Genomic DNA, 24898 nt, shown 5'->3' with positions numbered 1-24898 from the left:
CCTTTTAATTATCTGTCTCCTAAGATAAAGGTGAAGGACTCATCTGTATAAATAAGCATAGTTGAAAATATCAATGGAGATGTTAGTTTAAGCTTTATCATTAACTTTTTTTCAAAATAAATATTTATTTACCTTTTTCCTGATTGTAAAAGAAATACATGTTTGTGGTAAAACATTCAAACAGTATAGAACTGTATAAAATGAAATCAACTCTCTTTAACCTCCCTGAAGTCAGGGGGTTTATAAATGCCAATAATTTACATTATCCAGATCAGAATAGCCTGTCTCACTGAGTTTTTGAAAAGGACAGGACACAAAACTGACCTTTGTTTCAGAATTAAAATGTTTCTTTGATACCAAAATAATGAAATGTCAGTCTTAGCTTTCGACTTGGGTTTTCCTGATCACTGAGCAGTAAGTATAAAACAGTTTTAAAGATTTTACTTATTTGATGAAATGTGGATTGTACTTAGCACATTTTGGGATCGGTCCTTTTTATAGGAGAATGAGGTATTAAAAGGTGTGGGTCACAGTCCCCAGCATGAAGAAAATGAGCAAAGATCATCAACCCAAAAGGAAAAATCACTACAGCAGAAGAATGAAGATGAAAGTAAAGTAGCAGATAAGCCTGCCTGGGAGGCAGAAAAAACCACTGAATCTAGAAGTGAGGTAAGCATGTCGGAATATTCCAACCATACTATTTTGGCTTTAAGGTAGATTTTATGACTTGACAATTTGTGTTGAGAATGGATTTTATATATGTGTGCCTTACTAGAAGCAAATGTGATATATGAAAATACCTATTTTTTAAAACTGTGGATGTGGTTATTTGGTTTACAAAGGAATCAGCCATAAACCATTATATCTGGTTAAACTCACACACACCCGTCCAGAAACCCGCTAGCAGGTTTTGTTGTGTTTGCAAGGGATGTAGAGATGGCTGGCATCCTGAACCCAGGAATCCTCAATCAAAACCAGCCACTTTCAGAAGGAGTAGACAGGTTGGCTAGTTTTGGGAAAGTGAGGAGAGGACCCTACAGGAACATCACCCTCAATCCGGTTGGAACTTGGGCTCACATTCTCGCTCAGTCTCCTGGTGCACCATGCTCACTGGGCATCCATGAGCCCATTTTGTGTCTTTGGCCTAGGTGGAGTCGGATAGCCTCATTGACTCCTTGCAGCTAATAACCACACTCGTGAGTAGTGGAGAGAGTTGGAGAAAGGTGAACTCCAGGAGCCAGGCTGAACTCCTTCCTTCTTTAACATGGGACCTAATCTGGGTTCTACTCAGCAGTGGTCCAGACAGGTCTGTAATTCCACAGGCCTTTAATCACTTGGTACTTCCCCTAGAAGGTGGCACCCTTGCAGGTCTTGCCCTGAAGGGGCTCCCAGCCCTGCATTGCCCCAGGTGGAATTTGGGGCTGTGCCTTGAACACCCATGGAGGGTAGAGAGTACTATGCCTTGGCCCTTCTCAGGCAGCCCATCATCACTGTAACCTTGACTTTCTAACATCACCCTGAACATAACATGATTGACAGAATGAAGTCTGAAAACAGTTCTGCTCCCTCTGCCCACTCACCACTCCCCCGCCCCTCCAGCCTGTTCTAACCTGTTTTGGGGAACTAGTTCTTCCCTGCATGCTGGGTGAAATCTAGGACAGGCCCTATGCTAGATAATCAGACCAAAAACCTCTCTGCTCATCCCAGTGCAGCAGCTGGTAGACCGAACCAGTGTAAATTCTCAACAAGTCTGTAGTTTCTCCATTCCTATCCCTGCTGCAGCCTCAAAGCCTGGCGGGGTGGAAAAGGGTGTGTGTGGCCAGCTTCTTGGGTTTCTCCAGTTCTTCTTCCCTTGTTTGTTCAGCCATCTTCTCTGAAGCTGAGGGTGTGATGGGTGGTAAGAGCTCAGAAAAGGTGTTCCTTGACTGTTGCCAGTCTGAAACTGGTTTCCCTGGACCGTAGAATGTATTTAAAACCACTGCTCTGTTGGTTAGGCACTTTCATTTTGCAGGTTCTTTAGAGACCCCTACTGGAGTCCCCTCCAGCCGGGAGTCTCTCACTGTCCTTCTCCAGGACACGTGCACCTCCACCTCCAAGTGGCCTCTCAAGCACCTGCTGGTCCTGGAAACCTGCACCTCACCTCCTTTGTCAATCATTTCTCTAGCTGCAGCCCATCCTTGGCCTCTTGTCAATCATTTCTCTAGCTGCAGCCCATCCTTGGCCTCTTGCCCTTATTTTTCAGGCAAGCTCTGGATGCTCATCTGTTGTGTTCCCTAAACAAACCATGTTTCTAAGAGGTCTCTTTGAGTCCTTTTTTGCTAGTCTTTAGAAGATGTGGTTCACCCCAAGGAACCCCTTCCCATTTTCACTTTACCTCAGGCTATTCAACCCTTTTATGAGCTAGTTAAATGAGATCCCACTGCAGCCTGGCATTTCACTGTGACATGCAGACGTATGCCCAGCTGCCTCCGCTTTTACCCACTGGTATTCTCCCCAGGCCTTGTGTTCCTTTGTAATGCATGTACCTTGCTATGGCTTTGCCACCTCTTTATGCGCACACACACACAAATGCCAGAGAATTGTCACATCAGTGCCAGTGAGTGCTGAAATAACCATGTCTGTTTTGAAGGAGACATTTCAGGTCAATTCACTGAGTGCCTCACAAACCATCTTTTTTGAAGCAAAAAATGTTCTTAAACCAGTCTTACTGCCACTTCATTGAGTATAGATTTATGCTGTCGATTCATTTTTTTCCTGGGTATGTCTTTGCAATTATACCCCTTCACAAAGCTTCCCAGAAAAGTAGGACCTTATTTTCTACTTTTTTTGAACTGCCTATAGTAACTCACTCACTGCTAGGTAACAGGCACTCATTGAAGTGATAGATGAATTAGGGAGCTTCCTTGGAGAATTTAAAATATTTCACTGCAGACAGACATCAGTTTGGACAAAACTGTCTAGAAACACAATCACTTAAGAGTGTGGCATTTGTGCCTTGGTTCCTAATTATCAGACTCAGCTCCTTTTTTGTAGGTCCATGTTTCTGTTTTGCACCAGTGTTTAAATTACACTTCTTAAAAAATAAATAAATTATACTTCTTGTAGGAGCTTCTAACGATAAAGCAGAAAGGAGTTATCTGTGACCACAGTGAATCACTGGCATTTGAGAATATTTAGGATGACCAACATAATTTACTCATTAACAGTGACTTCCTTCTAGCTGCATTGCAAGCCTAGACTGCTATTAATAAAAACTAAATACACAAATATATACAGGTTAACTGGTTTGAAAATACGTTCTTCTCACTAAAGACAAGTTGAATTTATGTATTGTTGCACGTTTTTAAAGGTAGAAAATGTGTCCATTTTTTTTTTAACATTCCTAGTGATCTCTGTTCAAAATGCAGTGAATTCTTGGCCAAAAACGGAACTGATTAGGAAGGAGGAATTTTATGTGAAGATTTAGGACCACAGTCATGTAGTCCAGAGTTTAGCCCCTCAAGTAAAAGGTACAAGCCGATGGGATTCTGAAGAGAACTGATGGGATTTTCTTTGTAATGGAAATAAGGGCAGGCTTAAGGGCAATACCAAGAAATAGGGAGACCCCGTAGACAAGCAACTACCTGAACCCAAAACCACCCTCAGAGCATAAAGGAGCCTGGGGAAAAACACAGCTCAGTGAGAGTGGACATAAGAGGTGGTAATGTGGTAATAAGAGTGAGGTAACAGGTGTCTAAGGGACCCTGTCACTTCTTCCTTCCATCTCCCCATCTCTTGCGGAGTCAACCAGAATGCTGGTTGTAAGCAGGTAGCTCCTCAGCCTCCATCGACAGGGCACTGAAGAGGAAGAAACAGGTAAAAAAGATCTAATGAGACATATCTTTGAAAGGCCTGAAGGATCAGTCCATAATTCATTTTAAAGAGAATGATCTTCATACCCGTATTTCCATGTTTTAAATGTTAAGGCTTTCTTTTCTGCAAAGTGTTATTTACCCATAATTAAGGGCTGTTTTTGCGGGAATGAATATAGATTTGTGCTGTTACCCATTCTCACACACTTGTGACCATCAGGCAAATTTTGGTCAATGGTTGGCCAGGACGAATGAATCAAGTTTCTGAAACGTTTTAGGATCTTTCTTGGTATCATTTAGAATCTTCACCAACTGGTGAAGTTTACTACCCACTAAGGATGCATAATTTCCAGTTAAAGAACAAGAAATACTATCCAGCAGCTTATCTTAAATGTCTTATAACATCCAAAGAAATAGACACAGAAAGCCTTGAAAACATGGCAAACCCCAAGTATTTGTACCACATACACAAAATCAAAAGACGCTTGCTCCTTGGAAGAAAAGCTATGACAAACCTGGACCATGTATTAAAAAGTAGAGACATTACTTTGCCAGCAAAGGGCTGTCTAGTCAAAACTATGGTTTTTCCAGTAGTCATGTATGGATGTGAGAGTTGGACCATGAAGAAGGCTGAGTACCAAAAAATTTATGCTTTTGAACTGTGGTGTTGGAGAAGACTCTTGTGAGTCCCGTGGACTGCAAGGAGATCCAACCAGTCCATCCTAAAGGAGAACAGTCCTGAATATTCATTGGAAGGACTGATGCTGAAGCTCCAACACTTTGGCCACCTGATACAAAGAACTGACTCATTGGAAAAGACCCTGATGCTGGGAAAGAGTGAAGGCAGGAGGAGAAGGAGACAAGAGAGGAATGAATTGGTTGGATGGCATCACTGATTCAATGGACATGAGTTCAAGTAAACTCTGGGAGTTGGCAATGGGCCGGGAGGCCTGGCGTGCTGCAGTCCATGGGGTCACAAAGTCAAGACATGACCGAGTGAGTGACCACCACCACCACAAAATCAGTCCAGCTGATCTGAATCTTAAAAAAAGAAAACCCTGGAGTAAAAAGTTATGGGTGGGAGTTACACACAGCACAAGTCACGAATGTGAATTTACTAACATGTAAAGACACCCCTTTGACACACCAGATAGAAATCCTGAATGAGGCACAAAAGCTGAAGATATCCAGATGCCATGACAGAGGCTGGGGTTGAGTAGATCTCCAGTCCATGCCTGTGGGTACCTGAGTTCCCTATTTTTAAAGCTCAATGTTTAAAGGCTCTTCTAGTTTAGGAAATGACAGCTAGGACACTTCTAGCCATGAGCTAGGAGATAGAGCAAGGAAGCTGTCGATCCAACTTTTAGAAATCAGAACACGAAGTGGTGTGGATTCAGACTACCATCACTGTCAGGAATCCCGAGTCAAGAAAAGGTGTAGAAAATGATAGAAAAACTGGCCCTTGAAGAGAAAAATATAAAACTGAGTTGGTAAACACTTGGTATGTGGCATTCCTATAGAAAACAGCTCTCAAAGATGAGCTTTTGCATTAAAAAGAAGAGACAATGATAGAATAAGAAAATCTAAATTACTTCTAATGGAGTCCTAGGAGAGACTGGGAAGTATGAAGAAGCAGTATTCAAAGTTTATGTCAAAATATTTCCAAAATGATCTTAATGACTCAAGATTAAAGGGATACACAGAATCCCAAGCAGAGTAAATAAAAGATTAAGTTCCAGACCTAACACAGTGAAATGACAGGGCAACAAAAACTAAGAAAATAAAACTACCCAAGGGGAGAAATGGGTGAATTTAACTCAGTTGACCATTATATCTACTACTGTGGGCAAATGGAGTAGCCATCATAGTCAACAAGAGTCTGAAATGTAGTACATGGATGCAATCTCAAAAACGACAGAATGATCTCCGTTCATTTCCAAGGCAAACCATTCAATATCACAGTGATCCAAGTCTGTGCTCCAACCAGTAATGCTAAAGCAGCTGAACGGTTCTATAAAGACCTGCAAGACCTTCTAGAACTAACCCCCCTCCCTTCCAAAAAAAGATGTCCTTTTCATTATAGGGGACAGGAATTCAAAAGTAGGAAGTCAAGAAATACCTGGAGTAACAAGCAAATTTGGCCATGGAGTACAGAATGAAGCAGGGCAAAGGCTAATAGAGTTCTGCCAAGAGAACGCACTGGTCATAGCAAACACCGTCTTCCAACACGAGAAGACTCTACACATGGACATCACCAGATGGTCAACACCGAAATCAGACTGATTATATTCTTTGCAGCCAAAGATGGAGAAGCTCTATACAGTCCGCAAAAAGAAGACCGGGAGCTGACTGTGGCTCAGATCATGAACTCCTTATTGCCAAATTCAGACTGAAATTGAAGAAAGTAGGGAAAACCACTAGACCATTCAGGTATGACCTAAATCAAACCCCTTATGATTGTACAGTGTAAATGACAAATAGATTCAAGGGATTAGATCTGATAAGAGTGCCTGAAGAACTATGGATGGAGGTTCATGACATTGTGTAGGAGGCAGTGGGCAAGACCATCCCCAAGAAAAGTAAAAAGGTTGTCTGAGGAGGCCTTACAAACAGCTGAGAAAAGAGACACAAAAGGCAAAGGATAAAAGAAAGGATTATACCCATTTGAATGCAGAGTTCCAAAGAATAGCAAGGAGAGATAAGAAAGCCTTCCTCAGAGATCAGTGCAAAGAAATAGAGGGAAACAATAGAATGGGAAAAACTAGAGATCTTTTCAAGAAAATCAGAGATACCAAGGAGCATTTCATGCAAAGATGGGCTCAATAAAGGACAGAAATGGTATGGACCCAACAGCAACAGACAATATTAAGATGAGATGGCAAGAATACACAGAAAAAGTACACAGAAAAAGTGAGGTCACTCAGTCTTGTCCGACTCTTTGCGACCCCATGGACTGTAGCCTACCAGGATCCTCGGTCCATGGGATTTTCCAAGCAAGAATACTGGAGTGGGTTGCCATTTCTTTCTCCAGGGGATCTTCCCAACCCAGGGATCAAACCCGGGTCTCCCGCATTGTAGGCAGATGCTTTACCGTCTGAGCTAGACGACCATCATGACCTAAATAACCACGATGGTGTTATCACTCATCTAAAGCCAGACATCTTGGAGTATGAAGTCAAACAGACCTTAGGAAGCATCACTATGAACAAAGCTAGATGGAATTTGAGCTATTTCAAATCCTAAATGATGATGCTGTGAAAGTGCTGCACTCAACATGCCAGCAAATTTGGAAAACTCAGCAGTGGCCACAGAACTGAAAAGGTCAGTTTTCACTCAAACCCCAAAGGGCAATGCCGAAGAATGCGCAAACTACCGCAAAATTGTACTCATCTCACACGCTAGGAAAGTAATGCTCAAAATTCTCCAAGCCAGGCTTCAACAGTATGTGAACCATGAACTTCCAGATGTTCAAGCTGGGATTAGAAAAGGCAGAGGAACCAGAGATCAAATTGCCAACATTCGTTAGATCATCAAAAAAGCAAGAGACTTCCAGAAAAACATCTACTTCTGCTTTATTGATTGCATCAAAGCCTTTAACTGTGTGGATCACAACTGTGGAAAATTCTGAGATGGGAATACGAGACCACCTGACCTGCCTCTTGAGAAATCTGTATGCAGGTCAGGAAGCAACAGTTAGAACTGAACATGGAATAACAGACTGGTTCCAAATAGGAAAAGGAGTACATCAAGGCTATATATTGTCAGCCTGCTTATTTAACTTATATGCAGAGTACATCAGGAGAAACGCTGGGCTGGAAGAAGCACAAGCTGGAATCAAGATTGCTGGGAGAAATATCAATAACCTCAGATATGCAGATGACACCACCCTTATGGCAGAAAGCAAAGAACTAAAGAGCCTCTTGAAACAGAAAGAGAACAAAAAAGCTGGCTTAAACCTCAACATTCAGAAAACTAAGATCATGGCATCTGGTCCCATCACTTCATGGCAAATAGATAGGGAAACAGTGTAAACAGTGACAGACTTTTGGGGGCTCCAAAATCACTGCAGATGGTGACTGCAGCCATGAAATTAAAAGATGCCTGCTCCTTGGAAAAAGTTATGACCAACCTAGACAGCATACTAAAGCAGAGACATTACTCTGCCAACAAAGTATCCGTCTAGTCAAAGCTATGATTTTCCCAGTAGTCATGTATGGATGTGAGAGTTGGACTATAAAGAAAGCTGATCGCCAAAGAATTGATGCTTTTGAACTGTGGTGTTGTAGAAGACTCTTGAGTCCCTTGGACTGCAAAGAGACCCAACCAGTCCATCCTAAAGGAGCTCAGTCCTGGGTGTTCATTGGAAGGACTGATGTTGAAGCTGAAACTCCAATACTTTGGCCACCTGATGCGAAGAACTGACTCATTGGAAAAGACCCTGATGCTGGGAAAGACTGAAGGCGGGAGAAGAGGACGACAGAGGATGAGATGGTTGGATGGCATCACCGACTCGATGGACATGAGTTTAAGTAAACTGTGGGAGTTGGCAATGGGCTGGGAGGCCTGGCGTGCTGCAGTCCACTGGCTTGCGAGGAGTCAGACACAATTGAACAGTTGAACTGAACTGAAGGGGGAGGGGGGAGGTTAGTTATGTGTACTATAGGTCTGTCATTTTATAACTAAATGCCACAAGACAGTGCTGAGGGAAAACATTAAGCCTGACCTAAGCATGAAGGCAAAATAATTCCAAATTGCAATGACTAAGGAGTTCATGAAGCCACTCTAAAAAACTATCAAATTACCTCAACAAGAAACTTAAACCCTTTAGGAAGGCAGGAGATGAAGCAATAGTGAATAAAGAGGTTGATAAAACTTTGGTAACTTTAAATACATATTTGAAAATTCCAATATCCTCTAATCACTCTGGAAGGTTGGCTGGGGAGGGACAAGATAATGTGGAACTAAGAATACAAGCCAAAAAAATCGATGGAAAATGATTAGGGCAGGAATGGAGTTGTTAAATGTTCTTGTTGACTACTGAGTACTAAAAAAAGAATATAAAAAATCAAGATAAAAATTCAGTTTGGATATAACTTGGTTATCCTTTCTAGATTAAGTCTAAAAGTCCCAGGCAAGCACTTTAACCTTTTAAATGACTTTTTCTACAGAGATATCAAAATGGAACAGATGCATTTTTCTCTCTGGAAGACTTATTTCAATTGCTTTCATCGCAGCCTGAAAACCTACTGGAGGTAATTGGCTTTTATCCTTGCAGGAAAATATCTGCACTGACCTCTTTGTGAGTATATGTAACATTTTAACCTGGGATATACAGCTTTAGTACTTAATAGTTCCTAGTGCATTATAACCCCATCGACTGTAGCTCACGAGGCTCCTCTGTACACATTGTTCCCCCTTCCAAATAATCACAAAGGTATAATCAAATTCATAAAATCCATGTTGAATCAATATGACAGTACATACTTTACAAAGGCACACCTTAGTCTTTCTGGTAGCACTGTAGTTCCATGACAGTCCACAGGGTGGATTTAGCTTAGCTTATAAACAGCTAGGATAAGTAATAACAGGAAGATAGTATCAGATATAAGACCAGCTTTTATATTGACAATTTTAAAATTTTCTGTGATGTTTAAAGACCTAATCTTTCCCCCATTATACCATAGTCTCATTTGAGCTCACATTGTGTAGTCAGTTGCCTGCATTTAAGGGAAGTTATTCATAGCCAACAGCATATCCTTATTTGTATAGAGGAGGTAACAAAGAGAACTAGAAATACTGCTTTGTGTATTAGAACTGGTGTTGAAATAGTTCATGTATTTACAGCATTTTTCCTTTCGTTTTTCAGGGAGTCTCACTGGGAGATATTGCTCCTCTCCCGGGAAGTATCAATGATGGCATGAATTCTCCCACACATTATAATGTAAATTTTAGCCAAGCTGTAAGTCATGATGTAAGTCTCCACGAGGCCATGTTGCTATGTTCTGACAATACATTTAGAAGGGATCCAGTAGCAAGGACTTCACAGCCACAAGAACAAATTCTACAGTTATGTTCTCCTACTACCAATACTGAACAGACCTTTCCTGGAACTAATTTGACAGGATTTCTTCCGTTTGTTGACAATCAGATGAGGAATCTAAGCCAAGACCATTTGTATGACCTTGATATAAACATATTTGATGAGATAAACTTGTCTTTGGCCACAGAAGGTTTTGATCCAATGGAAGTTTCTTGGCTGCTTGAAGAACCAGGTTATGATTCTGGGCTTTCCTTCTCAAGTAACAATAGCACCTCTGTTATGAAGTCGAATTCTTCTCACTCTATATGTGAAGGTGCTACAGGTTCTAGCAGTGACCTTTCCCACCGTGACCTAGAAGGGGCTGTAGGAGGATACTGTCCAGAGCCCAGTAAGCTTTGTCACATGAATGACAGGAGTGATTGTCATTTTCATGGGGACCTTGCATTTCAATATGTATCACATAACCACACTTACCACTTACAGCCAAGTGCACTAGAATCCACTTCAGAATCTTTGTCATGGCCTGGGAAGTCACAGAAAATAGATAGATACCTGAATGACACAGACAGAAACTTAAGCCGTGATGAACGACGTGCTAAAGCTTTGCATATCCCTTTTTCTGTGGATGAAATTATCCGCATGCCTGTAGATTCTTTCAACAGCATGTTAAGCAGGCACTATCTAACCGATTTACAACTGTCGCTCATCCGTGACATTAGACGAAGAGGGAAAAATAAAGTTGCTGCTCAGAACTGCCGAAAGCGTAAACTGGATGTAATTTTGAATCTGGAAGATGATGTATGTAGCTTGCAAGCAAAGAAGGAAACCCTTAAAAGAGAGCAATCCCAGTGTCAGAAAGCTATAAACATCATGAAACAGAAACTGCACCACCTCTATCGTGATGTTTTTAGTAGGTTAAGAGATGATCAAGGTAGACCAATCAGTCCAAACCAGTATGCTCTTCAGTGCACCCATGATGGAAGTGTTTTGATTGTACCCAAGGAATTAATGATCCCAGGCCAGAAAAAGGAAAACCAAAAGGGAAAACGAAAAAATGAGAGAAAAAATTGAAGATGGATTCCACCAATACACATAAGCAGTTAGAAACTGATAAAGGATCACAAATCTGCTTCCAGGTTTAGCTCGTGTTAACTTTTAAGTACTACAACTTGAATCACTCAGTATGTTTTCAAGCTTATGTGGACAAGTTTAGGTATCAGTATCAGACCTGGGGCAGAAGCCACAACTTCATGAAGTCCTAATAGTATGTACAAACAATGTGACATATAACAGGCTACTTTGGTAGCCATTTCTTAAAGATGGTCTTTTTAAAAGAACACTGGATGCAGTTATTTCCAAACGTGTGTTTTTTTTTGACAAAATACAATTTAACCTTAAGGTTTTTTCAGTTAGCACTGAAGTTTAGTGACTTTTCAAGAGCCTTTTTGCTTAATTTTTATGAATACTTAACTTATACAGCTTTTTCTGTGGAAATAAACTTTATATTTGATTTTATTAAGTTTTCACTTTTGCCTTTCATAGATTCTAAGCAAATTTATAGTTCTCCAAAATACCCACATTCAAAAATCCAGGTGAGTATCCAGCAAATAGGACAGCAATAGTATTAAATTACAAACTGATCAGACTCTAGCCAAACTGGTCAGTATGCTGAAGTGACAATATTAGCTCCCAAGCTAACATAGAGCATGACACGAAATAGACCAGGTTCTACTCTGGGATGCAGCACCACCACCCCACCCCCAATAACCCAGGAGCTTTCAAAATACTACACTACGTTTAGGCTTTAATGTCTGAGGACAGAGAGCCTCCCCCCACGTTAACTACCTGCATACGGGAAACTGGAATTCCCTGGCAGTAAAGCCAGCCAGTACAAGTTCACACCAAAGAAAAAAAAAAAAGACACCCACTTGCTTAAATGTGAAAACATTATGGATCATACAAAAACTCAAGACTTACACAAAGGGATAAATCGGTGAATGAGCAGACTGAACAAATAAAAGCAAAATGAACATTCTGAAATAGGCAAAAAAAAAATGCTTTTATAAAAAGGACAAAGGAAACTTGAAAACTAACTTGGTCAGGTCTTAGAACATGACAGCTGTCCAAACTGTTGGTGGTTTGAGAATAGTAACACAGATCTGTCCCGTCTGATAGGGCTCCTTGAATGGTGCTAGTGCTAAGAATTTACCTACCAATCCAAGAGATGCCAACTTTGATCCCTGCAACAAGTGGCTGCCCATTTCAGAGTCAGGCACAACTGAACACCTACACACACAGTATCTGATTAGTAAAATATAAGGTCAGATATTAGAATCTTCACTACCTAGTATCACATTGGTTCTTTTAGCTTACTGAAGTAGAGTTATAGAAAACTTCCATTTTAAACTGAACCTAGGCATGTTTCAAAGCATAATGCCAAAGTTCAGCTCTTCTGACTAGTTCTGTACAATGCCCACTTCAGTGTTGATTGGCTTTTTTTGCAAGACAACACACCTCATGCATTCTGGCTTCTTAGAGGCAGGACCACAAGTTATTTCAAGTTTGTAACAATGTCCATAAAACCAATTTACTTGTAAAAGTTTCTGCAACTGCAGATATATCCTGGTTTGCTCAATTGAGTGTCCTTTTCAAGCTCACCATCTTCCCTAGTCCCTGAAAACATCACAACACAACATAGAATATCAAATGGGGAAGAAAAGGGTACAGTTGAATAGCTGTAAACACTCACAGTAAAATTTAAACATTTCAAGATCTAAGGTATTTGGTGCACTGTCCCCAAAGGCGCATTAATAGAGCTATCACCAGCCAGTTCAATCTCATTTGCCATGGGCTTGTCTGGACAGTCACTTTGTACAATACACACATTGGACTCTGATACAATACTGAAGCTGCTTACTCTCCAGTGGTTATCAGCAGTCAAAGCCTCATCCCAGTATTGTTGAAGTTCCCTACTTACCAATTCATACCCCAAGACTGACCAGACTGTTCTAGTTCCGAGGTCTTCCCGAGTTCAGACTGACCCAAACGTTTCATTTTGAATTGCTCTCAACATGAAAGTAGTCCCTTTCCTATAGAACACTGTTGGTCCTGAAATCATCCCTTTGTGATAAAATTACATCAGTTGAAAATAAGGTGAAATCTGGTTCAACCATTTTTTTCCCCCTATTAAAAGCTTACATCCCCCTTCTGGTACCTAACAGGCTATGATATCCCCAGGTGAAATTAAGTTACTACTGTATGTAGTTCAAGCAATTCATGTGTTAAGTCAGTCATCTCTTTTTGACCCCATGGCCTTGCTGGGATCCTGTGGAACTCTCTGGGGAAGAATAGAGTGGGTAGCCATTCCCTTCTCCACCCAGGGATCAAACCCAAATTTCCAGCACTGCAGGTGGATTCTTTCCTGAGCCACCAGGCAGTTCAAACAATGGGTACTCAATAAGATCTGGATATTTGGGGTCCATTTCAAGGCTGGCTCCAGTTCAGCACTGACCCTTACGATACAGAAGCAGTTGAAAGCCTAAATGCCAGAATTCCTACCACAGAAAAAGTCATCCTATGGAATATGTATCATTGTTTGACAATTTAAACATATTTCACTTAAATGTTAAAATACCTGAATTAGTCTCCCTTCACCCATCATCTTCAAAGATCTGAATTTGCTTCTTTTATTACTTTCAGTTACAGCAGAGCAGCATTAAAATCATTGAGTACATTGAGTACCTGAGAACATGTTTCAAATTTTGAAGACATGTAAGTGAAACCAAGACAAAATTGTAAACATGCACTTCAGGTATACTGAAATCAGTGATATTTTCTGCCTCCTGCAAAGGCACCATATACCCCACACTTCAACAGTAACTGGATACAATTCGAGAGTTTGAGACCAACTTTAACTTGTACTCACACACTTACTTGGGATAGTGAAAACCAAAGAATATCCAGTTTCAAAACATTTCACCAGAGAAGCAGACACCAGGGGTGGGAGCCACCCCCCAAGATGGCTCCCAGTAATGCTTGCCTTTTGGTTATCACATGAGCCAACTCCCCCCCTGCCACATGTGATCACAGGACAACTTTCAAACATGGGTTGCATTTTTAAGTCTGTTGCTTCACTATGGGTGAAGGAAATAGCCAGCACCTAGCTTTAGGCCATTTTGGATTCAAATTTTCAAGCCCCAATCACATTTTCAAGCTCAGGTTATACAACCCTGAGCTTCAGCTAGAATCAGTTAAGCTGTTTCCAAAAGCTTTATGTATAAATACACTGTGAAGTGAATATATTTAACAGTACTAATTTCCATCTTTCCACAAACTTTCTTAAACCTCATTTCTTTTAGAAAATTAGCAGCTCAACACAAGACACGCCAACATTCCAGATTACCTATTTCAAAATAAGTTCATTTCAGGCTGTTCATACATATTAAAATGTCTTCCCCCCCATTTGTGCTGGTGTTAAACACTGGGTGTTCTAGGATTGTATTATACCAACTTGATTTATCTTCAAAGTTTAACTTCTTTGCAGAGCTGGACATTTTTAAGATCTTATTTTTCCTAATAAATCCACAGCCAGTATTAACAAGTTTATAGCTAATGGATGCAGATTTTAAACAAAGCTCATCTTCTGTTAGCCATTAGTTTGACTTACCTGTGAGATACCTCCTTAAGAACCAAAATAGTAAAGTCAACTTTACTTTGTCCCCTTTAGTTTTTCATTGTTTCAAGTGAACATCCAAGTAACAGTCTTTGCTCGCTATACCATCATGTTTAACCCTTCAAGACAACCATGATACTAAGTGTAATACAACAAAACAAAGCTAATTCATAGATTTTATGTCTCCATGCATTTGCATAGCCGCCTCTTTTGGACCACTTCAGCTGGTTAAAATCTGCAATTATTTTATAAACACCACCAGCAACGTTATACATACAAGGCAAAGCCAGAAATCTACAGCATTATTCAAACGCTGAATATACAGTGTATAAAGAATGGCATTTTATTAGGGACAGCCAGTAATGTCCACAATGCTTTTCTCATTTGTCTATCAATATTGAAAGGAAAATGGCAATATGCATTTGCTTTGTGAAACTGCTTTAAAAATCTAGGGGATGGCAATCCTTTAGACAACTTAATGTTCATAGAACAAGATTCACATTTTATGTGTAAACATTACACCAAGTATTTGAATACAAAAGTATTTATTTTATAACTTTATATTTAAAATAGAATTTTAATCTGTCTACTCACAAAACCTAATTCAAAACATAACATTTATCTCTCTAGCTAACTTGATGTTTACTCTTTTACAAACAATACTCAATTTGTAATTGTTTTATATTAAGACCCTGTAACTAAATGAAGTCTGTTTTATCAGAAAACATTTCCCTTTAATCTTAAAAGAGTGCTTTTTTAAAATGAAGGCACCAACAAGAACTACTTTCAGATGGTACAGAATTTCTTATTTCTTGAAGACTCTGTGGTTGACCACTTCTTCATTAGTTACCTGCAGCAAGACACCTTCCTGCCAAAGGAAAAAAAAAGTATCTGAAGAAGTTTATCATGTTTGTCCAAAGAACCTAAATAACTTCAGTGGTGGTCTTAGGATCAAAGACTCCTCACAGGTGCATACAGTAGAATATGCCCTGATTATCACATTCCTGAAAAGGCAATAAAGCCAGGCAATCAATCTGATGACATCTAAGAAATGAAATTTCAGCAGCCAACCTATATCTCTCCTATAGGGTAGGGGATTGGGAAAGAATTACCGCATTTAAACCCAAGTATTTAGAATTGGATATGTACAGATTTATAATGTAGACACTTTATTCATAAATACATATTATCTGAAAGTAGATCCAACCATCTTGCCCTACCTTTTCCTTAGCCTGATCCTGATAGGCATGTAAAGCTAGAACAGTATCAAAATAAAAAAAAGTCTTTATTTTTAATAATAAAAAAAAACCCTAGTTCACTCAAAATGCTTGATCCAAGAAATGTGAATACAGAAGGGTGTAACGATGGGAAATTTCATGATTTATTGAACTTGCAGCCTAACTTTTACCTACCATTTTACTACCAACACCACTGAAGGAACCAAGAAAAGCTTTATTAATGATCACTTGGCTTGCCTCAGCTGTTGAAATGAAGCACTTTACAGTCTTTGTGGCAGCAGAATATACTTGTCCATGGTTCATATCAATGCTAAAATTCCAGCAGGGAAAAAAATGATATGTTAAGCACCTGAATCTTCATAGAGGGGGAGGGGGTGGGAAAGAAGGAAAAAAAGGGGAAAAAAAACAACCAAAATAATATAAGTAAAATGACAGATTGGAAAACAGGGTTTATAAAATTATTCTCTTGAGTTTATAAAATTGTTAAACTCAATTTAATTTATAGCTATGTTATACTACATAAGAACCAACTATACTGAAAGACCATTGAAGAGTATTAGTTTATCTTTGGGGGAGGAAAATTAAGAAAGGAAAAGTAAATGAGATCTTACCTAAAGAAGTTTAACTGAAGCTTAGAACTATTTTGCTCTACACCCTCAGCTTTCGTTGGCATCCTTAAAAACTACTGTAGTTAAAGCTTTGTAGAAACAGCACAGTTTCTTAAGACTGGCTGACCTTAGTAGCCGTCAAAGAGTTCTCTTGTACTAGACCTGTATCCCTGAAGAGTACCTCGCTGGGGTTATTTTCCTTTCCTTGCATTGAAGCAGCAGCATCTAAAAGATCTAAAAAGGTGTTTCTCCTTGCAGAGATATCCCTTAAGTTATCTAGATAATTTAATCCTCATGAATTGCAGACAACACACTTAACATCTGACCAGCATTTATCTTACACAAATATAACAACAGCTTTGCAATAGACCTTAATTATACTACCCACTCCTTAACTTATTTAAAATAAAAAGTCTATAATTACACAATTTCCTTTAGAATTATTTTATTAAATCATAAATGTACAACAGCTTCTTAACTCTACACACGCACTTAAATTTTTTTAAAGGAAAAACGTTATGTCTTATTACACCATGATCCTGGCTAATAGCTTTTCAAAACTTTGAGAAAAATCTTAAAAAAGGTTTCACATGTCACCTGAAACTTACAAATTTAACATTATCAAAGAAGGAATGCTTCTACACTCTTACAAAGACCACTAGAAAGAAACAACAATTAAAAAGCTAAGAAACTGTCTCAAAGGCATTTTTTTTTTACAATCCTTCCTCCACAGTAAGGTAATGTTATTAAATAATCCAATCCATTCACAAAATGGCTCTCTGCATCTGCTCTGGTGTCTTCTGCCATATCACTGCATATTTATGCATGACTGAGATAAGATTTTCCTTAACATTGTTATTTCGATAACCTGAAGCTGTTCTGTTACCTCTGGGCTCTCATCCTCTCCTATTTATACAGTGAAGCCTGTTTCAACAGAAGTAAAGAGTAAAAAAAAAATAGGTTATGAAATTATCCATCTAACCAGACTTTAAGGAAAGATAACATGATCCTAAAAAGCTTTTAACTCCTGGCAGCTAGGTCTCCCAAGATATTAACAATGTGAAATTTAAAAGCTACTTACCCATGGCAAATAGGAAGAAGCTCAGTATCTGCTTCTCCCTCCATAACCCCCACTTCCTCCACTGCCTCCTGGACCATAGTTTCCTAAAGTTAACGGGATAAGAGAAAGCAAACTTAATTTCCCAAATTATTTTATAACCATTCTTTAAAACAAACAGATCACAGACCATTACTTGTTTCTAGTTTTTTTACTCGAGACAAATTTCCAGATTCATAGATTACCACTGCTATTCTATTAGAGGGCTCTTTTCCATAATCATACAAGTTAAAAGAGATTTTGAAGTATATCCAGCCTAAGAAAATGTAAAAAATCTAAACTTTCTCAACAACAATTTGAACTAAAAATTCAATTTACTAAGCTAGCTTTCAAAGATACAGTTATACAAAATTTATACCACTTGCAAAGTGCTCTCACAGCAAATTTGGCTTTTTCTTAGTCAGCCAAAAGGAAAAATCCCACTGAAAACATGTAATTCATTTATTTTACACTACTGGATACCCCACCTCTCCAACAATCTCCCAAAGTGATGCTGCATTCTTCTTTTCCCACAACTCTAATCTCCTTAACACTTTGTATTTGGTGGGACATGTTACCCAAACATAAATAATGAACAATTGCCATCTTCCTTCAAGTCATGAAAAGTTAATATTTCATCAGTAATCTGAAGAATCTAATTACCTCCACCATATGGTCCCCCCATGTTCCTGCTACCACCAAAATTTCCACTCTTCATTGGACCATAGTTAGAAGGTTGTTGATTATAATTTCCAAAATCATTGTAATTTCCACTCCCATAATTTCCTGTAAAAAAATTTGGAAATTTTTGCACAGTGAACCTCATACAATCAAGTATTAAACCGATGATACATGCTAAGTATTTTAGACAAATTTCCCACAAAAACAAATCAGAATGCAAAACACCTATCTACAGTTCTACATTTTTAAAAACTGTTGACAACAACGAAATGAAAAATCTTACGTGTTAAAGCCATTAATTCCAATCCAAATTCCCACATAAAGGTTGCAGGTGAATTTATTACCTCCTCCATAGTTGTCATAACCACCTCCGTAGCCCCCACCCTGGTTGCCATATCCAGGTCCTCCACCACCATATCCTCCTCTTCCTCCTCCATAACCAGGGCTACCTCCAAAATTGCCACCTATTATAAAATAAGCCTTTAAGTAATTAGTATTTTCAACGCCATTTGAACTGTCTTATTACATCCATTTCCAGCTTTCCAAAACAACTCAATTTTATAAGTAAAAAGATTCTTTCTATAACATCTCCTCTAAAATAGCCTCAAGGGCAGATTCTGAATATCTACCTTGGTGAACAGTTGCCAATGGGGAAGGCCTACCCACAAACCAACTGGATAAAACCTTTACAAATAACCTGTAATACCACTGGTATCCCCCAAAACTAAAGATACTATGGATTCTCTTGACAGTATCTTGAAATACTAGTTTTATTTGTGTAAGATTATGGGGTAAGGTGGGACAGACAAGATGTGTGGGCTAATGTGGGTAGCTAAGAGAATTACCTACCATTTCTCTTAAATAAAATGTCCACCACACCTTTCTCTTCAGTAGAAATGGGGGGGGGGAGGGAGAACCAGAAATTAGGAAACTTGCACTGACTTAAAACTTTAATCAGGAGTTTCAGATTGCTTGCAGTTAAGTGTAAAAAGTAATCTTTCTCATAAGTCTAAATCAATATTTGGATTTCAAAGCAAAGCTAAATATAGTGACGTGTAGGATTAACTTAAGTTATGCCTCATCAGTGCAAAACCAGAAATGAGGTCTATCCTCAGCTCAGTTTCAAACTTCCTTTTTATGACATTTGTCAGTAGGTACCTATCTTTTCTGTACTTCAACAAAACACATGAACTAATACTTAACAGTGGCTTAAAACCTTAACTGGACATAGAAGCACACTAGGTATGTTCTGGAAAAATTCTCTTGGGGGCTTTTGGGACATTGTCCTGGTAGATTCATCCTGGTAATCGATGAGACAACACAGTGCTCCTACAGACACTACCCTATCATAGTGTTCATCTTGCTCATAACCACTTTTTAAGTTTTAGGGAAAACACTATACAAAATATCACTCTCTCTCTCCAATTCTTTTGCTTGAGAAACAATAGGGCATCTTTTAAATTCTCATTTAAAATCTACCCAATTGATGTTGCAGCAGTATACCACCACCCGCAAGTAACTTTTTTGCTAATTTTCAATAGTTAAGATGAAAATTTAGAAGAGACATTTCATGTTTATGCTCAAATGGACAGCACAGTGTGATTAAGATTTTAGACACGTATTATCAAAAAGTAGAAAAAACTGACCTCCAGGTCCTCCTCCATACCCATTATAGCCATCCCCAAATCCACGGCCACTTCCATATCCATCTGTTAAGGGCAGAAGAAAAGAAGGATTATTTTATTCTGGTTCATGTCACTCAATTTTTTAGCCTCTACTTCCTCCAGGTTGTCCACTTATAAAAAAGCAGTTAACAATGGACAGTGGCAGTTTTTCTACTTACTACATAACTGAGATTAACCCATAAAGCCTAAAACAAAGAAACTTTTAGATCTCTTCAAACCTCTACAGTACTTCCACTATTTGTAAAATGTCTCCTAAATTTAAAATGGCTACAATGTCCTTTTAACTCTTCCAGAAACTGAAGACCATAAAACAATCTCTGCAATTATCTGTCCTTGATTAGAGCTATACAACTCTGATTTTAAATGTTACCTCTTGCCAACCAAATTAGAATATCCCATTAGGACAGATCTCACTTTAAGTCTTACAGATAACAAAGTAGGTTGGACTTCCTAGATTCCAATCAAAACTGTTTTTCAAGCACATTCACCCTCCTAAGCTTAGAAGGTGGACTTACCAGATCCTCCTCTAAAGTTACTTCCTGGTCCCGGTCCAAAATTTCCACCGCCACCACGAGAATCTCCAAAACCAAAGTTGCCTACAATACACACCCTGGTTAGTAACTAACATTTATACGAATAAATCTTAAGAAAAAAATAGAATTACAAGTTACCTCCTCTTCCACTTCTAGAGCTTTGGACTTCCTGCATTTCTTGTCTAGACAAAGCCTTTCTTACTTCTGCATTATGACCATTGATAGTATGGTATTTTTGCACTGGAATGAAAAGTTCAGAGTCCATTAAGTCAGCATCCTGTAAGAGCTCAGCTTTTTTAAACAAAGTTATAGGTGTTAACATACCCCAAACCTAAAATGTAAGAGCCACAATCCTAGCACTTATGGACACTTACACACAATCTTATCCACAGGATCATGGTCATCAAAAGTAACAAATCCAAAGCCTCTTTTCTTTCCAGACTGCCTGTCAGTAATTATCTCAATGGTATCAATTTTTCCATATTCCTCAAAGTAATCTCTAAGATGATGTTCCTCAGTATCTTCCTTAATTCCACCAACGAACAGTTTCTTCACAGTTACATGAGCCCCTGGCTTTCCAGACTCCTGAAATAAGAGGGAAAAAAGTCATCCTGATAAAAAAATCACAAACAGGAGTAAGAGCACACTAGGTAATAAGTATGGCTTCTATCTTATGGCCAAATACTAAGTAAGGCACCTTTATGATAAAGAACCTAGTCTCATACAGGTAACTTTTTGTTCTTTCAAAAGCCACTAACTGTGAAACAGAATTTCGGCCCAAATTCTTTATTGAACAAACAAGTTGCCTATTTGCTCACCTCTCTTGCAACAGCACGTTTTGGCTCAACCACTCTCCCATCAATTGAATGAGGTCTTGCAGCCATGGCAGCATCAACTTCAGCCATGGAAGAAAAAGTCACAAAACCAAATCCTCTTGATCTTTTGCTTGCAGGATCCCTCATTACCTTGAAATACAAAGCAGTGATGTTACCATTTAATCTCATTACTTACAGCATTTTAAAATAATGGAACATGAATTTAAGTGATTTTTTTCTAAGTCACTTAACATCTTTAACAGAAATCTAACAGTTGAAGGACTAGTACCCCTAAGCACTTCCACAATTAACCTACCACACAGTCTGTAAGTTTTCCCCATTGCTCGTAGTAGTTCCTCAAACTTTCTTCTGTAGTTTCAAAGCTCAAGCCACCAATAAAGAGTTTACGGAATTGTTCCTTTTCTCTCTGCAAAGGAAAACAGCATTTCAATTTTTATTTACATTTTCTCTTTGTATGCTGGAAATAAAATTCTTAAATATGAGGTGACCTGCTGGCAGAGTACCTTTTTCCTCTCCAAAGGAACAGTTTCTAAAGTTTTCTGGGGGGAAAAAAAAAACTTACATCAAATTTAAACCATATGTTAAACTGCATATTAGCTGTGTTACACCAAAAAAAAAATTGCCTCAGCCAAACTACATGTTTCAAAATCATTATGCTTGATATAAATTTACTTGACATTAAATGAGTTTAAATAAATATAGCATCACTTAGTTTAAAAAAAACATCTTTCTGAAAAAAGAAGAGCAAATCTATTCCCTGGTGACTGTAAAGTTAAAAGATTCTTATCAACATCTGCATTCGATCCTATAACTCAGAACAGAAAAGTTCACTTTTACATACTCAAATACAAATTTTAAAAATATAACTTTTGCTTTATAACCCACAGTTCCCATTTATTTCTGGATTTAGCATTTAAAAATGAGTTTCCCTTCATTGCTCCCTCTGGTGGTGATTATAATGTAACTCAATTTTCAAAACCCTGAAAAACTTATTACCAACTCTCCAGAGAAAATCTTAAACGTTCAATATATGTAGCAAAATAGCCTCAAAATTTATCTTTTCTGACCAAGGTAAAATGACTTTTATGATTTACGGTGTCTAAAGCACATAGTTTTAACATAGCTGGTTTTGTTGACGGCACAATAAACTATTACTGAACCAAAAGACAAATGCAGTAAAAAACACTGTAATCACCTCACTTTTCAAAAACCATAAAATATTTAAATGACCACTGTGACGATCCCCTCTAGTTACAAAGTATCACTACTACCATTTACACTTCACCATGTATAACTCAGTGGTCTTCTGGCAAATTACACAGCATAAAACAACTTGCACGTGAAAAGAGCCTGAGCTGAAATCTCAATCCTTACAAACCAGCAGGCATGTAAGTTACATTAATAGGTCTGTATTTTGGGCTATCAGTTACGGAAGCTTCTTGGATCATTGTATTTGGTTCTCAGTTGACTAGGTTAAATAACATTCAGAAACGAAAGTTAGCCACCAAGTGGATGTACTTAAATTTATTAAATAGAACTACAACACTCAACCCATAATTCCATGAAGTTTCTCTCTCCATGCACGAAATTCTCCCAATAGTTCAGAAACCAGTGATAATTCAGACTTCTTTGCCTGTATAGTTACTTTGAAGATTCTGAAATTTTTGAAAAGACAAATTCTCAAACTAGCTTATGAAACACTTAAAGAACAATCTATTAAAACGGTAACTTGGCATACTGGTATTTTGGACACTCACTTAAGCATATTTTATTTATTCCAAACACTTGTCAGTTAACTGGCCTTTTAAAACCCAAATACATTATAGAGACTAAAATACATCTACAACATTACAAATCACTAACAAAAGGCAAAAACTCATTACTTACCTCATTTTCCAAACTTACCCGCTGTCCACTATCGATTACAAACAAAGTTATTTTATAAGCGTGCTTAGGGTCAATGAAAATACCCAGGCAGACCCCCTTCGCTTGAGACCTTATGCTTATCAATGTAATCATCAACCATGATTGCAAACATAAACGAGAAAAGCAAGTGACAAAGTTCAAAAACATAGTGGCTCAGCCTAATAAGTTTTGTATACAGCAGAACACGCATTGAGGGACCGAGCCACGTTTTAATAAGAGTACAACTAAACTCATAATTTCAAGTATATCACTAAAAAACACCCGTGGCCTTACCCAGTAAAGATTAAATTCCCCGGTAAAAATACTACTTAAAATACAAATAAATCATACGATTAAAAAAGAATCCGTCAGGAAAATAAAGGATTCTCAACAGAACACCGCCCCCCGCCAAAGACCACCTTCCCCACGGCCTCCCGCAAAATCGACAGTAATATTCTCTAAATTTTTCATTTTAAGTTTCCTACGATTTAACTGTCTTTTCAATCACCGCAAACGCAGGTAAAACTGTTACTCAAACAAGGACTGAAAAACAAAACATGGGGTCTTTATACCGTGGCTCGCGTGAAACCGGGCCCAACACCCTAGAGGGTTTTACCTCCTAAGCCGAGCGAAACCGCCCAGGAGAACGCCGCCCCTCCCCCCGCCCTTCGGTGCGGCTCCTGAACGCAATGGCGCCATTTCATCGAGGGGAAGGGAGCGAGCCTCTAATGAGGTGCGCAGGACTTTAAAGCTCCCAGCTCCCTAAACACTGGGAATCCACCTCGAAACAGCATGAAAACAGTCCGAAAAGAGAAAGAAATAGTTACCCACTTCTACTCCTCACTGATAAAAAGTCAAGCTAGTCAAATTTAGAGAGTTAAAAAGAAATCGCTGCGAGGAAGGAGAGAAATGAAAATGGCGGCCGCCAAATCCGGTTCCCGGGAGGGGGGAGGGGAAGCTCCGCAGCCCGGTTCGCTAGGACCCGAAACCAGCCGAAACGCTCCAACTCGGGGACGCCGGGACCCCCAAACCACCCTTCTTTAAAAACGGAGTAGGAATTCCTGCCTCCGCGCCCCACTTTCAGTTAAGTGGGGCTGCGTCCGCCATGTGGAAGCTTCCCATCCCCCACCCCCATCAAAGGGAAATGGCGCCGTGAGGCTGAGGGTGGGGAAGGTGCTGTACAATTAGGCCTCTACTAACGACCCTCTCCCAAAATATCCTGAGACCAACCGCTTATGAAGTGGCCCAATTTCGCTGCCGCTCTCCCACGGAGGCGGATGGCCGACTTCCAATAAGGCGCCAACGGCCTCGCCATGCCCTTTCCAACAACTCATTGATTTCAAACCCGTTACCTCCATCGCGGACTCAGTCGCTTCAGCCCGATTTCCCGCAGCCGAGCGAGATGAGAGAGATCTCCGCGTACGAACACGAACCGGACTCGTCCTGGCGCTGTAGTGAGAACTGCCGCTGCTCGAGAAACACCACCGCTGGAGCACCTCCACTCCAGACCCGGCGCTGCTGCTACTGCCGCTAGAGCCGCTGCCGCCGCTTTTCTAGAACCTTCCCCCCGACTAACGCGTCTTCCCCTACGTCAGGCCGTTGCGTAAACGTCCTAACCGCCGCCAATGGCGGGAACGCTCTACGACCTCCTAGCGCCAAGTACGTGCCCCTCCCCCCTTAAGGCCAGCACTGGTGCTGGACGTCAGTTGCGTAAAAGGGCTCTGTAAATTGCGGAAGGCTCGAGTCCTGCGTA

At 39.4% G+C, this 24898-nt stretch overlaps 2 protein-coding genes across 7 annotated transcripts in view; one reads left to right on the top strand and one right to left on the bottom strand.

The window, feature by feature from the left end:
• The window catches only part of NFE2L3 (nuclear factor, erythroid 2 like 3), a 31523-nt gene extending 20117 nt beyond the window's left edge, over window positions 1-11406 (top strand). The window contains exons 2-4 of the mRNA XM_043463360.1: window positions 502-669; window positions 9020-9103; window positions 9718-11406. Coding sequence (XP_043319295.1) covers window positions 502-669; window positions 9020-9103; window positions 9718-10962 — 1497 coding nt within the window. The 3' untranslated portion in view covers window positions 10963-11406. The remainder of the gene's footprint in view (window positions 1-501; window positions 670-9019; window positions 9104-9717) is intronic.
• A 3477-nt stretch (window positions 11407-14883) lies between these two features.
• Window positions 14884-24717, bottom strand: HNRNPA2B1 (heterogeneous nuclear ribonucleoprotein A2/B1). Of its 6 annotated transcripts, none has more exons than XR_006268560.1 (13): window positions 22792-22818; window positions 21744-21779; window positions 21536-21646; window positions 21223-21369; window positions 20779-20989; window positions 20543-20644; window positions 20387-20467; window positions 19833-19895; window positions 18531-18650; window positions 18169-18291; window positions 17491-17573; window positions 15976-16111; window positions 14884-15431 (listed from the first exon to the last, which is right to left on the bottom strand). XR_006268560.1 is itself a non-coding variant. In XM_043463362.1 (12 exons), the coding sequence occupies exons 1-11, from the start codon at window positions 22801-22803 to the stop codon at window positions 17512-17514; spliced, it is 1068 nt and encodes a 355-aa protein (XP_043319297.1). In that variant the 5' UTR covers window positions 22804-22818; the 3' UTR covers window positions 14884-15431; window positions 17491-17511. The 6 variants fall into 6 exon arrangements, 4 of the variants coding, with proteins under 4 accessions (XP_043319297.1, XP_043319299.1, XP_043319296.1 ...); XR_006268561.1 differs by having other exon boundaries at window positions 16039-16111; XM_043463362.1 differs by lacking the exon at window positions 15976-16111.
• Window positions 24718-24898: the final 181 nt, after the last annotated feature.

Source organism: Cervus canadensis, chromosome 3 (assembly GCF_019320065.1).
Source record: "Cervus canadensis isolate Bull #8, Minnesota chromosome 3, ASM1932006v1, whole genome shotgun sequence".
In the NCBI taxonomy this organism is placed as follows: Eukaryota; Metazoa; Chordata; class Mammalia; order Artiodactyla; family Cervidae; genus Cervus; species Cervus canadensis.
The sequence above is the reverse complement of the archived record's forward strand: the minus strand, read 5'-3'. Positions and strand labels throughout refer to the sequence as shown.

What these genes read in the sequence shown, in the direction of transcription:
- HNRNPA2B1 (XM_043463362.1), bottom strand. An exon ending in GAAAACTTACAGACTGTGTG is followed by an intron (nt 21,370 to 21,535) that starts GTAGGTTAATTG and finishes TTGTATTTCAAG; the next exon opens with GTAATGAGGGATCCTGCAAG. An exon ending in TCCTGTGGATAAGATTGTGT is followed by an intron (nt 20,645 to 20,778) that starts GTAAGTGTCCAT and finishes TTTTCATTCCAG; the next exon opens with TGCAAAAATACCATACTATC.